We start from the raw sequence: 13,532 nt of genomic DNA, 5'->3' as shown, positions 1-13,532 counted from the left end.
ATCCAACAGTCCCCCCTTATGAGGCATGTCTACTGCTGTGCTCACGCTTTTTGTTGAATGTTGTTAAAGTGTGTGCAGCATGACTTAAACTAAAGGTGTAGCTATGTTTGGTTGCAGGCCCGGCCAGTAGATCTTACCTGCAGTACTCAGTGCCATTGCTGAATTTCAGGCATGTAGCGTTGTTTACACAAGGTGCCTTATCATCCACACACTGCAGGGCTGCAAGAGACAAGAGCAGAGTTTTAAGACCAGAAAGGCACTTCATATCCACAACACTTTCTAAATAAATGCCAATGCTAAGCCAGACCATCCACTTATAAACCAATCTGTGTTGTCATCTATCATGCATGTGCAACATCTTCATATTATAAGAGTAAAGAGCATCAAACAGTTTTCTCAGTGAAATGCGAACTTTTGTATAGGCTGAAAATAAATGTTCTAAAATCTTGCCAGGTAAAGGAGAAACATGTCTAATCCTCAGTTTCCCCCAAACCCCAGTCATATCCCCAGATATGGTACTGGTACTCTAGGTCAGTGGTCCCCAACCCCTGGGCCATGGATCGGTACCGGTCCGTGAGTCGTTTTGTTCCAGGCCGCGAGAGTTGAGGCCCGGGTGCGAAATTTATGGTTTTCACATTTTTTATCATTAACTCTGTTTCCCCTCAGTCTTTTCCTGTGTTGTAGTTGTGTGTCTTTTTTGAAAGAAATATTCACACGTTACCATAGCATCCAGAGAGCATTAAGGGGCAGAAAGGAGGATGTTACTCTCAATGTTGTTGGCGCATTTCAGGAGGACGTGGTGAATAAGGGTACACAATTTCACAGTGAATTCGCAATTATTATTATATTTACAAAATACCACAGTTTTTGTCTTGGTCGTATCATTTTATTTTGTTGTATTTATCTGCGACACCTTAAAGGCCGGTCCGTGAAAATATTGCCTGACATTAAACCGGGGCACAAAAAAAGGTTGGGGACCGCCGCTCCAGGCAGCATATGCACTCATAACTCTCCTCTGAGTCATTGATGAGAGAGTCAGAAATACTTTGTATGTGAGGGGATGGGGGAGACCGAGGAATAACCGGTTTGCAAAACAATGTGACTGTGGTTTTTTTGGACCATGGGAGGCAATTCTTCCAATTAAATGAAGCAAGGATCAACATAGAGGTTCCATTCAAAGAATTCAAATTGAGTAATTTCACAGTGAAAACATTAAAGTGTTATCCTGCTTATGTTATCATTTTGTTTGAGAAGGCTGGCACGGCTGCTGCTGTGAAATCACTTTTGTACCTTGGCCTAACATTAAACCTTTATACAAACATAATGTAACTGTAACATTAGCATACTACTCAGTAAGCATCCTAACATTTCAGTTTTTATCTTGACAACACAATATAATGTTACCGTTCTAAATAAATGACCTACCACCATGGCAGCGTTTTTGTTTTTTTTTGTTTTTTTTTTTGGTTTGTTTATTTTTTTAATGACTTAATGTCTCTCTCTTTTTTTGAGGAAGGAATCACTCAAAAACATGACTGGGCGTTGGCAGGACTCACTGAGGTCGTCCCAGCGCCACCTCTTACCATAACCACCCACGTCTAATGGTTGAGGCAAACCCACTCCGTCGACGAATGTCCACTCCCCTTCTATGGGGGTATTTTTAAGGAGCTGACCCAGATGTACTCTAAAAGTGTCAAGAGTTTTCCATTAATACCATAACTATCACAACTTTGAGAAAAAACAAGTTAACAATTAGCTGTACTGCTATAACTCTGTCAAATGTGTTGGTACAATGATTGGATTGCTGTACATAATTTCATCCATGACTTCCTGTTTATGACTGTGTCTAAATACAGAAATAAATAAATGACGTGACAGCGAAAAATATTTTCGTACACATCAAAGAAGTAGCATTGTTAAATGACTCAAATGTTCCTCAAAGGTGGGGAGCCCCAGCTTCGCTCGCACTCTTTGAAATTCAAAAGTGAGTATTTAAAACTCGTTCAGGTTTCTCCCCATTAAATGGTAACACCACCACAGATGCACACTCTCCCCTGTGAGGGAAACCCTCCAAGCAGAACTGCAATTTTTTTCCTTCCTGCCCTGCTACAGAGACATAAGGCGGGGGGCTTGCAACTCATCTCTCCAGCTATGCGGAGGCAGTCTGAAATCAGGCAGTGGTCACAGGCACACAAAAATGAGCGTTGATGAAGACAACAAAGACCATCTCTCTTCACACTAGTGAGACACTCATAACCAGACACATCAGCCATTGTGCAGCCTTCGAGCCGCCAAAGACACATGGCTGAGGAGGTCTTCATGCACACCACGGCAGCCCATCATGCCAGACAGAAGTGTGGTGTTCTCTGCCTTTATTTGCAAATGTGATATGCTAGCTAAATCAAGGAGGTCATTGTTTAGCATCTGTAATTAATTAAGCAGAACTGTCATAAATTATTAGAAGCACTTGTATAAATGTTTCTTAGCACTTTGCTTCATTTATAGTCTCACATGTTTGGTGGTTATACGATGCATCCCCACTCTGCAGAACAGAGCTCTTTTTACAAAACTGAGGGTAGGTCAGCTGATTTAGAAGAAACGCCAACAATGTCTTCACAAAACAGTCATTGCATTACAGGAAGTGCGCTCAGCAGTGGTGTTATTTCCTGAGTCTAGATTAATCACAGTGTCACTCAAGTTAAAAAGCCACGAGGGCAATAATGACAGCTAATCCTGTTTACTATGATTATTTTATTGATAAATTTGCACACAGCTTATTTGAAAAGTGTTGTGCATTCACTGTCTGGTCCAGGAGACTTATGCTTCAGAGTGAGGCTGATGGACATAGCACATTAGACACGGGGATATCGTACATAAACCACAGTGAAATTTATAATCCCAGCAGGCATGCACACACACATGCTACCCACGATATGCACACTTGCACAGGCATCCACTGCACTTCAGTATGAGTTGATATCAGACTGCTGTTGCTGTATGACAGACCACAGACTATATCGTGCTATTTTGGGACCACTTCTGTTGACACACAGCGTCTGCGCTTGCCCTGGTTAAAAATCATGCATACATATTAACACAATGAAAATAATCCACACTTATGTGGTTAAGACATGTTAAGTCATGTTTTATCTGCTTTTATAGAAATGATTACAAAGATTTCCACTTTGCTAACACCGGATACTAGTCCTCTAGCAGATAGCTTTACTGTGTTTTGCTGGTTAGTTCTTTAGTTGAGTGAATAGAGGATGATGAGCTGAGAAGACGGGTGTATGAAGGCAGATGGAATGAAAGAATGGAAGTATGAGAGCAAAGACCGGAAAACTGTGCTCTCATCCCCCGACTGGTTTGACGAGCTTCCCATACAAGCTGTCGTAATGCCAGATGCAATGATCTTACCAGATTTGGGACAGCCTGCCTCTTATTACGCCATTTTAAAAAGCGCACACACACACACACACACACACACACACACACACACAGCTGAATTACCCACTACACAGGTTACCAATTCCCGGACGGGAAGGTTGGAAAACAGTTTAGCAATCTGTTTTTCCAAAATAAAAACAATTGGTTCACACACATTCATATGACTGATGAGTGTATTGTAATCCAGACTGGTAACATTGTATCCCTTCCACCTAGTCGTTCTCACACTTTACTATCAATGATCCATGGACAGGAACATTTCCCAGGAATGAGAGCCTTGATAAGACTCGATCGACAAAGTCAACAGTGAAACTACCACCAGATGTGGTGAGCTGTGAAGGAACACACAAGTTACCTGACTGAATGCTCGTGATTATTTGGATCCTTGGAACAAAAGCCCTTGTTCATTTTCTCACTTGCTGCTACCTTATCTTCAAACTGTGTGATTTTGTGTGTGTGTGTGTGTGTGTGTGTGTGTGTGTGTGTGTGTGTGTGTGTGTGTGTGTGAGTGTTTAAAGAAGACGGCAAAGCATGAGTGAGTACAAAAGCAGATTTATAGACTGTGCAGTGTGATAAGACTGAAACAGAGCTGTGAGTGATCCCTGGTGATGGAAGCTGACTCTGTACAGGTGCCTTTGCGAAGATTATTCTTCAGACTGTCCTCATGCTTTTAGCATGTTAACATCATTGCACACTCAAAACTGTAGGAGGCTGCACAGAAATAAGTTGCATAGAGAACATTTAGTTTTTGGTGTTAGCCATTTCAAACATTTCAGCTTAAAGAACAAAGCTGATTTCTCAACAGCAGTGCCAGCTGTCTCAAAAAAGGGTAACGTGCACTCTGGATGTTGTTACTGTGAACTGAAACTTATTCAATTGAATTCTTTGAACAGACCTGGATTCTGGTCTGGTTTAGCTTTGCTAAATCTAAGTAATTCTTCCACTGGTTCAAAAAACACGATAACATAATTTACCTGTTGCCTTTTGCAAATCAATTATCATCTCTTGGTATTTTGTGCACACTCTAGTTGAGCACATGCAGTGCTGCAGCAAAAAAATTTGCATGTTGATCCAGGCATCCGGTTTTCATCAGTAACAGTCAAAAAAGAGGCTAATAAATACACACGGACTACTACAAATTCACTTAACCTGGGAAAAACAGCTACTTGTGCCCTTTCACGGGGTAGATAAAAGCCAGGTTTGTGGATTTTAGAGGCTTTTATCAACCATGAAAGGAGCTCATCCATAATTGAACCAGCTGTGATTATAGTGGTAAACAGGATGTAAAAAACCCCATTTCACAATTACCTGATGTCATGATGTAATATAACTCTGTCAGCTGTCAGGTTTTTTTAAAGTTGGCCCTGTACCAGTAAATCTGTGTGCTGCTATGTTCTAAAATAAGAAAACTCTTGCCTTTAAAACTGCACTTTTAGAGTTTTCAATGTACTTAGGGTGCTGAGAAAAGGCAAGCTCATCATTGCTGACACAGTCGTCTTTTAGTATTATTGTCACCTTCAGATGACACTAATTAGTCTGTTAGAAGCCTTTTTCAGGCACTGGCAGCATTCTGTCACGGTGACACCAGTCACGATGGTGAAGAGTCAGACATAAACACAACAGTGGCCAAGGGAGCAGTGATACAATCGGCGCTTATTACAGTGGCAGCAATCACCAGCATTGGTGACTCTGGCTTGACTCTGGTGGAAGTGTCACAAACTTTTTGAACATGAGAATGCCACTACGAGCTGTGGTCACACAATGTGTAACACAGCCTCCAAGAGAGAAATCTCACTTCTGGATTTGGAAATAGTGAAAATGCTTGAAACACAGAACAATGTCTCAAATATATTAGAAAAGTAGAAATGTAAGATAATAATATATTAATATACAGATATTAATGCCATCAGGACATTCTCCAAAACAACTGCTTTTGGATATTTTTTTTTAAGTGAGCTGAGCAACTCCCACAGCAGACAGTCGCAGTCGAAATCAAAATGCCCGTCTATTACTGTGACAGCATGTAGTTCAGGGGTGAAAGTGACACTCGCACTGATGTGATGTGCGGTTGATACACTCTCCCCATATCACACCACACACTATGTGGCAACCTAACAGAGGAGCTTTGTAGACACACTGCTGCTGATAAGGAAAAGACAGAAAAGTAAGACAGACTGTACAAGCAGGACACTGAGCAATCACAATCAACCTTTATGCTCTGCACAGCTTATACCACACGTCTAAAACATGTTAAACAAGACATTTCTCAGTGGTTATGTCCAGCAGGCTGTCGAGTTCAGAATGCACTTGTGGAAATTCTCAAACCGATGTGTTCTTTTAAGCTTCCTATATTTTCATGTGAAAGCCCTGAAAGCTAAAAATGTTGAGACTTAAATGTAATAAAAATCTATGTAAAGAAAAGCCTGAAACCACAGTCCAAGTGGAGTCTGGCTAGTGGTGCTCACTTTATAAGTCACCATAAAAGGTCCCTAAAGAGCTCGTACGAGAAGAAGGAAGAAAAAGAAGACGAATAGGTAGTGAGACAGAGGGAGGGAGACGAGACGAGACGGAGTTTGAGCTAATAGCTGTGGATTGATATGGGGAAGTAATTATGAAACTGCAGACAAAGACACCACACGAACGAGTGTCCCAGAGTACGGGCAAATACCCATACAGCCGAGGGCAGGAAGTTGTTCGCGCTGAGTGAGGAAGTAACCCCATTTCCTGGAATTGCTGTACAAGCCTCCATATCCAGCAGGCCAAGCAGTTGTCATGGTAACGTGCAATAAAATACCCTTAGCTCAGCATGTGCGGTGGGAGACAAAGCACAAACTAAACACTGTTACCCTTAGGGAAGCTTTACTGGCCCACACAAACAGTGGCGATAGCGAGCACACAGACCAAGCACGGCCTTCAAGGCTCAAGTCTTCCAGGTCCCCTTTAGACTGAGGGTGGTGTCATACAGGAAGACACAGTAACATGCTTAACTGGGATGTCTGGAGCTGATCTTTAGTATTTTATCAGGAGAGATTAAACGCAAGGCTATCTGTAATAAACTACTGAGGACTACATCCAGAGCATTGTTTAATGCAACTCTGACCACACCAGCTGTCCCAAAACTTTCACTGCAGTCTGTTAAATCACTGAAAAGATTTCATGAACCCATTCATTAGAAACGCATGGGTGAACCACCGACTAGCACAAAGTATTTAAAGTAGTCATTTGCTTTAATTGATGAAAATTAGGTTAAGATGGAGGACAAAAATCCTGACTGAGGTCAAGATATAGGGGGAAAAAATGATTCAGTAATTATCCCACTGACCAACCAACTGCCTCGCTGCTTTTTACTGCCTGGAAAAGTTGGACGAGCCTCAACTGAGCATACGGAGCAGGGCCGAGGTGTTTTTGTACAGCTGGACAGCAGGATACAGTGCTGGATCGCTTTCTCAGCGTGTGTGTGTGTGTGTTTTGAAGGGAAAAGAGAAAGAAAGAAACAAGGAGAGTAATCCAGACAAGACAAATTTAGGGACTTTCCCTCGATCGTTCAGAATCTAATGGAAAACAATCTGACCTTGCTTCCCTACTTCTACCACTGTGTGCAAACTTAAAATATACGTTTACTATATGATAAGTTATTTTAAAGCTCATCTTTAAATGAAAAAATTTGCATTTTGTTTAATTAGGTATTTTTCTAAAAATACGCTGCTTACTATGTGATTCCAGCAACCGGTTGAGAGAGTGCATAGTGAGCAGACTGATTTCTGAAGGTTTGAAAGCAAATGTTTCCCATACTTAAATCGCTCATCTGTTTGAGACATCCTTCGTTACTTTTGGTTTCCTGATGTACCAGATGTTTTCAATATGTGATGGGTCTGGACTACAGAGTAAAGCTCCTGGAAAACTCGAAGGATGTGATTTGGCACCGTCTCGCTGAAACACGCAAAGCTTTTCCTGAAAATAGATGCAGGCTGTGCGGTGAACCTGTACATCAATCAGCATTAATGGTGCCTTCACTAACGCACAAGTTACCCGTGCCATGTGTAGTAATGTGGTAAAGATGCTGGCTCTGTTTAATTAGTTATGAGCAGTTCTGCTGGTGCTGTTCCTTATGTCAGTTTTTTTTTTTAAACTGTAGTGCATGTTTAGCTCAGACCGTGACCTAAACACTCCATTGGTGTTCAATAACTCGAGGTGAATTTTGGTTAACGCCGTCTCCCATTTCAGAAGTAAAACTGTTTTGTTTTTTTCATGTAATTAGTGCATAGGTGTAAAGATAACAGTTACCTGCAGTTGATGACTCGCTACAGCACTGCTAGACTATCAATCGTGCTGGTGGAGAATTCACAAACTGAACACTGGAAGCAATCACAGTAACAAGTTTCTGATTAACTGAATATTAAACACAGGACTGAAACTAATACTGTGGCCCGTTACGGCAAAGCATTTCTTTCTGAGCTTTTCCGTGTAGTTTCCGTCTGCCTCCGGTCTGATGTGCACCACTTGGTTCATTACTCCATGCGCCCTGCCTGCCTGTCTCCAGGATTACGGGGCCACATTGGCCAAGGAATGCAGGCCGCAATAATTCCCTGTTAATTTGCTAACCTGCTCAACAGTGCAGACACAACGCTTTGTAATCCCCTCGACTTTCAGAGCCACAAACTCTGCCTGCTATAGTAATGGTGCATGTGGTTCACGTAGGGCGTGCACAAAGCTTCATTCTGGTTTTTGCCTGAAGTGTATTTAATGTGCGTGGATCAAAGTCACTCAGACAAAACTGGTTTAGTAGGAATTGGTGGTTTGAGCAGTGCGCAGAACAATGGTGTCAAGCCCATTACTAGGACTTTCATCTTGACTGCTAACCAACTTCAAGACCATAACCACACCAAGTCTATAGATTTACATCTATTCTTTGGAAAGGTAACTAGAGAGAGAGGCCACATTCACTGCATTCGTGCATGTAAATGCAAAACCAAATATATGCGGAAGACAGTGCCCTCAGAAGTTCCCACCGACATGTGTGTGGTTATCCAATTTTTTTTTACTACTACACTAAACAAATAACGTGGCGGCAAAACACACGAGGAAGAGCTGTGTAGCTACATGACTAACTTAACTGTATGCAATCTGAAATATGACCACAATAAAGCGATAGCAAATTTAGCTTACTGAGACTGTGTGAGAAAGTTGGATTGTGTCACCGACAGGATGCTTCAATTCACTTTATTAGTAACACGACTACAGTGAGTAGGTAGGGCAGGAGATTAGCAAATAATGAAAAGCTGTGGGCTGGTCAATAAACATCTTTGTCTTCCCTGCACTGGGCACAGGCTGCTGCAGATAAATCATATTTCACACCAGGCGGCAGCTTGGGTCAGATGCAAGTAAACCGCGGGTGGTACAATCGCTGCTCTTTGTCAGCGTGTATGTACAATACAATACAAACGCACACGCAAATAGATACGCACACGCATAGTAGCAGTCTGCCGTTTGCACTGGGCAAGCATTTGCAACCATCCACATGCCCGCAGCACAGGGGCAACACTGTGTCGTGTGCCACAACAACGGCACCTACGCTTCCTCGAGAATGAGAACTCTCTGGCCCCGACCGAGAATAAGGTCAAACCTTTGCGCCTTTCCCCAGACTGAGCTGTGATTCGTGCTCTCCCGCTTCTCATTAAAAGCTCTCAACCCACAAACGTTTGGCAGGCTTTCATTGTGAATTAACTAACCTGAAACCACCTTCGTGCTATCGAGACGATCAAAATCTTTTAACGTGTCATCCTGTCACATGAATAGCTGACTTACACGCATCAAAGGATGCGGCAAAGACAGCATCCAGACATTATGCAGCTTCATTACCAGCAAGAAACGAGATAAAAAACTAGGACGATTGACTGTGGTGCAAACAGCGTGTGAGAGAGAGGGAGGGAGAAACAGAGAGGGAGGGAGGAATGTCAAACACCAACAACATTCCTGTGCTTCTCCTTGCACTGCCTGCAGCACTTTTACATTGTCTGTCTTCCTTTTGTGTAACTTCACTGTTCACAAGTCACCTATAATCCATAAAAAACCGTGAGAGAGAAGAGCAGTGTTGGAGCTCTGGGCTGAAAGGTTAGAAAAACATGTGGGACAGAAATCAATTCCCCCGCCTTTGTACTCTCTTTATGTAAAGGATGTAAAAAGAGTACAAAGGCCAGCAGGTTATTTTGTATTTTCATGGCTCTCGGAGCCACCACTGAAACTAACTAAGCAAAGAAAGAAAAAGAAAAAAGAACACACACATCACAGTAAAAGCCCAGAAACAATCTCCAGTAATCACAAAACTTCATTCATTAAAAAAAGAAACACCAAAGGTCAAGGATCAGGGTCATCTATAGATGCAAAACATAACCACAGAAGAGCTCAGAATGAAGGTAAACCCATCTAACCCCAGCCACATCCCTGTGATGTTCACCAATGAGCTGCATCTTATCTTAACCAGACGATGCAGCTGTGTTTACATACACAAATCATTGTCAACAAACCTTATTTCAGTTATATTTAAAGCATTACTGTTTTCTAAAACAACAGTAAAATACATTTAAATATAACCTGAAAAAAACTGGGCGATGCCAATACTGTTATGTTGTTGTTACCTGGGTATCACTTTGACCAAACCAGCAGGTAATAAGTTCGGTAACTGCGTTTCAACCAAAATGGCATCACTGTCTGTTTTTGTGGTAGACCTCCAGCCAGAGTCATTTTGCTGCTTTAAGCCAAATAAAGAGAGACTTTAACTGCTTTTAAAGATAAGCGAGTGGCCAAAAAACAAGACGAATTTACTGGTTAGGAAAAACTGAATAAAAGACAGGTGTAGGGGATGCTGATATTACCATTTATACTGAAAAATGTACATCGATGTATTTTGCACGTACATTCCTGGGAACTTCATTAACATTTTCAGTTCTTACACACAACCGCACTGTACACTCACATGACATTTAACCCCCAAATGCTGAAAAGCGTATTACCGTCAGTGTGTGCTGACACAACTCTGTTAATTGAGCAGTCTAAACAAGATAAAGTGTCCATTTTGAATTCTTTCTCCAGCGCTCGGTGCTCAACATCTGGGCAGCGGTGCGACACAGCCGTGCGTTAGGCCGTAGTACCCGCATTAACTAAACCATAACGCCCTGAATTAGGCACAGGGGAAGAAGTTGGTCCACATGGAGGTGTGAAGCCGTTCTCTTTATTTTAAATCTAACGAATACAAAGTCAGCGACCATGAGCACAGGAGAGTCCACTCAAAGTAAAAGGTACCCAGCGTGTGTCTCAGAAGGCCACGAAGGAGCCCAGAAAACCCCCACCAAGTCACCTCAAACTTCGATTAAAACCTCTTCCATAGCTTACCTCCGATCTAAAGCTAGCCAAAGGAAAACTTTATTTTTGTTTGTTTATTTTTTTAAAGAGTTAACAGGTTAAAACTGACCTCACCTAACTAGCTAGTGTAAAGAGATGCTAAGTGTGTCCGCAGATGCAGAGGCAACGAAACGTGATGGCAAGCGGCCGGTGACTAAAACACACCACGGTTTCGCCACAGCGCCAAACTTACCTAAAGAGACCTGGATGAAGCAGAAGACAAAGGCCAGCGACTTCCCCGGGGAGAACACGGGTATCTGCTCCATTTTCTCTGTAAAATCCACATAAGGTCGCCAGCCCGAAGCTGAGCTGTCTCCCCGGAGGTTCGTCGCTTCTCAGAAAGTTTGGCAGGAGATGGCTCAGGCGGGAAAAAGCAGACTTTCGAGATCAGCCGCGGACTCTGAACATGTCACGTTTTTTCCCCTGTACGTGTTTAACGACCTGTCTCATTAAAACCGTTTAAAACTCACATAAAGTTAAAGTTCTGTTGTCGCACACGGCAGCGACTCGCTCCTCCACCTCTCTGCGTTTACTCGAGGCACGACCGCAGAAGAAGCGCACCACGTATCCTTCCGCCGGACGCCGCGAGGGTCTATCGCGGAGCTTTAAAAAGACACTAAAATACGTTGAAAACACGGGGCTTAAATCCAAATTTAGCTTCCTTATACCACAGGGAGAAAAACAGTGTCGCTTGATATTTGTTTTATCTCGGGAACGAGACGGGAGGAGGGTTTAGATGTTTTTCGCTCTCAGCGTCGCCGCGGCGGAGGAATTTTTTTTTCTCATTTTTCTACTTCTCTCGAAGTCTGCTATGACTCAAAATTAACCCGTTCAATGATTTCTTCTCTTTTCTTTCTCCTCCCCGGGCGCTGCACGTTTTTTCCAGGTACGTCTGTGAACGCCCACACTTAAGCAGCGCTCTTCGTTACCGTTGCGGTTCTGCCCGGGCTTAGCACCTCCGCGCTTTTCAGGTGTTTTTGGGGAACAGAAATGTCGACTTAAAAGGTAAAACATCGAAGACTGAATGTGGATCAACAGTGGCTTCTAGTGAGCTCCAAAAACACTTTTTGTTGCACGCCACCCTCCCTCATTTTAATAATGTGTGTCATAACATTTGAGGTGACTTTTAAAAAGAAATATACGAGCTTGTTTAAAATGATTTTAATTTTACAGCTCATTTAAAATCAATATCATTGGACAGAAAGAGCTGCATAAGAAGCTACAAGTTTTACAGGTACACAGATAGCCAGGCGCCTACATGTTTACCTACCACAAGGAAAACATTTGAAAGCCAATAAATGCTTTGGGGATTTCAAACTGTTGCTTTGTTTTTCTTGGAAGCTTCATCACTCCTCCGTGCTCAGACAGGCCCATCACACTTGCTTTATAACCTGTTAGTGATCACAGAAATCCCAGACTCATTATCCCCTCTCAGGAGGAATGATCCAGGTGTAAATCACAGGCTCATCACAATAACAAAGCAGTGTCTCATCCCAATGATTTGTTTGTCTTTACACCCCATTAGAGAAATATTGCCAAGCCTCCTGCTGCCACCAGCGGCCCTTTGTCCTCTATTCAACTCTGCTGAAAGGCCTGGAACCAGAGGAGAGCAAATTGATCTCCTCAGGGGTCCGTACTGACAATGCCTTTGTTGCTGCGGCCAATGTCAAGCTCTTGCTCTCCATGCGTGGTTGGCTGTCAGGTGTTGGCACGACAACACGCCGTTTGGTCAGAAGCTGTTTTTATTGACAAACCCCGTCTCACGTTTGCTGGTTCTTCTGCATTCACATTTCTTTCATTATGTCACTAAAGGCCATTAGTGAAATCCAGAATTTCTTATAAATATCATATGTCACATTAAAGCTAGCAGTGATATAAATCACATGAAAGGTTCACTTTGTCTGCAGCTCTGTTGTCCTAATGACGTCACCCCAGATGTGGGCTTCTGTAATTTAGGAAGGATGGAGTGAGAAAGGGTGTGGCTGTGCCTCATAAGCAGAAAACACTGATTGGTTCCTCCTTGCCATTACTCTGAGAAAAGAATGCGTTAACACACAAGTTTGGCATGATTTCAGAGAAAGCAGTAAAAAGCGAAAGAAAGCTTAGCCACCCTGATGTTTTAAACCACATTTTCTGAAACTAATCAGCAGCTCCAGCCTCAGGTCGCTTGTTTATCAAGAGTTTACCAGGCAACAAAAGACTGTAGTTACTTCGCCAGCGCTTCAGCTTTCATGCAGCACATTTCGGACCAACTTTGTGAGTATTAGTCTTTTGAATTTTAACTACCCTTGGCCTGGCTCAGAGCCACGAGGCCCTGCCACATTGGTGAGAGACACTTTCATCAGTGTTTGGGCTCTTCACGCCGATTTGAAACTCATCCGTCAAGGGTGACTCCAGCTGTCGGCTTGTAAAGCTGTGCTGCACACAGGTGACAGATAGTCATGACTGATTATTCCAGGGACAGCCTGTGCGTGATCTTGTCCACTCCCCTTAACCATAAACATGCCATCTTTCCCGAGCGTGACAGCCATGTGAAACCAAATCGGTGCCTGTTATTCAAGAAGAGTGTTACACTGCCTTTATGTTTGATGGTGGCAGATAGTATGAAGTGTGTATATGATGCCTTTCTATAATTAGTAGAGGCAGGCATCGATACGCTTTTCATTACTCGGCTGTGGCAGCTGATT

At 42.7% G+C, this 13,532-nt stretch overlaps 1 protein-coding gene across 2 annotated transcripts in view; it reads right to left on the bottom strand.

Annotated features, from left to right (window-relative positions):
* notch2 (notch receptor 2) overlaps positions 1-11,419 on the bottom strand; it is a 40,685-nt gene extending 29,266 nt beyond the window's left edge. For both annotated transcript variants that reach the window (XM_085348728.1, XM_085348729.1), the window contains exons 1-2: positions 11,039-11,419; positions 138-219 (exon numbers count right to left, since the gene is read on the bottom strand). In XM_085348728.1, the coding sequence (XP_085204854.1) occupies positions 138-219; positions 11,039-11,111 (155 nt within the window). In that variant the 5' untranslated portion in view covers positions 11,112-11,419. The remainder of the gene's footprint in view (positions 1-137; positions 220-11,038) is intronic.
* Positions 11,420-13,532: the final 2,113 nt, after the last annotated feature.

This window comes from Diplotaxodon limnothrissa, linkage group LG23, assembly GCF_057381915.1.
Source record: "Diplotaxodon limnothrissa isolate DT_005_m linkage group LG23, D_limnothrissa_male_GT1.1, whole genome shotgun sequence".
Lineage (NCBI taxonomy): Eukaryota > Metazoa > Chordata > Actinopteri > Cichliformes > Cichlidae > Diplotaxodon > Diplotaxodon limnothrissa.
The sequence above is the reverse complement of the archived record's forward strand: the minus strand, read 5'-3'. Positions and strand labels throughout refer to the sequence as shown.